Source organism: Aplysia californica, unplaced genomic scaffold (assembly GCF_000002075.1).
Source record: "Aplysia californica isolate F4 #8 unplaced genomic scaffold, AplCal3.0 scaffold00290, whole genome shotgun sequence".
Taxonomy (NCBI): Eukaryota; Metazoa; Mollusca; class Gastropoda; order Aplysiida; family Aplysiidae; genus Aplysia; species Aplysia californica.
The window spans coordinates 561,713-562,855 of record NW_004797560.1 but is presented as its reverse complement, the minus strand read 5'-3'; the positions used below and the strand labels follow the sequence as shown (position 1 = coordinate 562,855).

The window sequence follows — 1,143 nt, the reverse complement described above, 5'->3', positions numbered from 1 at the left end:
TGTGTGTGTGTGCATACGTGGTGAAACGCCAAACTAATATGCCAGGATCTGGACAATAAAGATGAATGTTGTCTTATCTTATCTAAATACCCATCTTCTCTTGGAAACTGCTGTTAAATCTATGAAATTGCACCTTTCTTTTTTCATATTGAATGCCTTTTGTACTCAAAATAGTGTTTAGCTAGTTTTTTTCATAATTAGCTAGCAAGAGAAGCATCATTCAATATGATAGGCTTATAATTGAGACCAATACAGACACAAAATTATGTGGTTAAATGTGACGGGAGAAAGTACATGTGTGTGTGTGTTTGTATTTAAATGTGTATGTTTGTTTGTTTTTTTGTTTATTTGTTTGTTAATTCGTTAATTCGTTCGTTTATTTATTTGTTTGTTTGTTTGTTTGTTTAATAATTTGTTTTTTGGTTTTTTTTGTGAATTTATCACCTCGCACACCCACCTTCTATGAGGAATCAGGTTGTTAAAGAGGATGAATCCTCCATAAGGAACCGGCTCTGTCTTCACGTCCTCCACCAGGTCCACACCTACGCCACAACGGAAGGGGAAATGAAAGTAAACGGTTATGGTGGGTGCACATAGGTCAAACAAATGATTTAATTAGTATGATCGGATCTGATCAGATTGGGTCGAATAATGGTGGCGCTATTGCACACTATGCTATCATATAATAGAGAGATCACAGCCTCCATGTGTATTATTGCTTCAGTTCAAATTGATGAAACTAACAAAGAAAGTGTTGGATTGGGTTCCACAGGGTAAAAATTGAAGGGGAAGACCGCGTGGAACTGGGTCGAGGAATCATAGAAGTTGATGTAAAGAAAAATTGGAAGACACGGAACAACATCAAGAGGCTAGCCCAGGATAGAGAAAGATGGAAAGTGTTAGGGGTCTATACACTGATGACAGGTGAGAAAGGCAATGAAAAATGATGAAAATCCGGTTCCGTCATGTTAGTGGGAATATTGAATGACACCGGTGTATAAATATTTTTATGTCTGTAGAGTGTGTCATCATCTTTGCCTTTTTCACCATGGATCAGGATATAGGCCTCGAACAAACACTTTCCACCTTTCCCTATCCTGAGATAGCCTCTTGATGTTATTCAATTGTGTAAAGTGTGTGGTT

The 1,143-nt window shown here is 37.4% G+C and overlaps 1 protein-coding gene across 1 annotated transcript in view; it reads right to left on the bottom strand.

Annotated features, from left to right (window-relative positions):
- Nucleotides 1-457: 457 nt before the first annotated feature.
- LOC101845938 overlaps nt 458-1,143 on the bottom strand; it is a gene marked incomplete at its 3' end in the record, with an annotated part of 6,757 nt that continues 6,071 nt past the window's right edge. Inside the window, 1 exon segment of the mRNA XM_013084401.1 lies at nt 458-542. Within this exon segment, the coding sequence (XP_012939855.1) occupies nt 458-542 (85 nt within the window).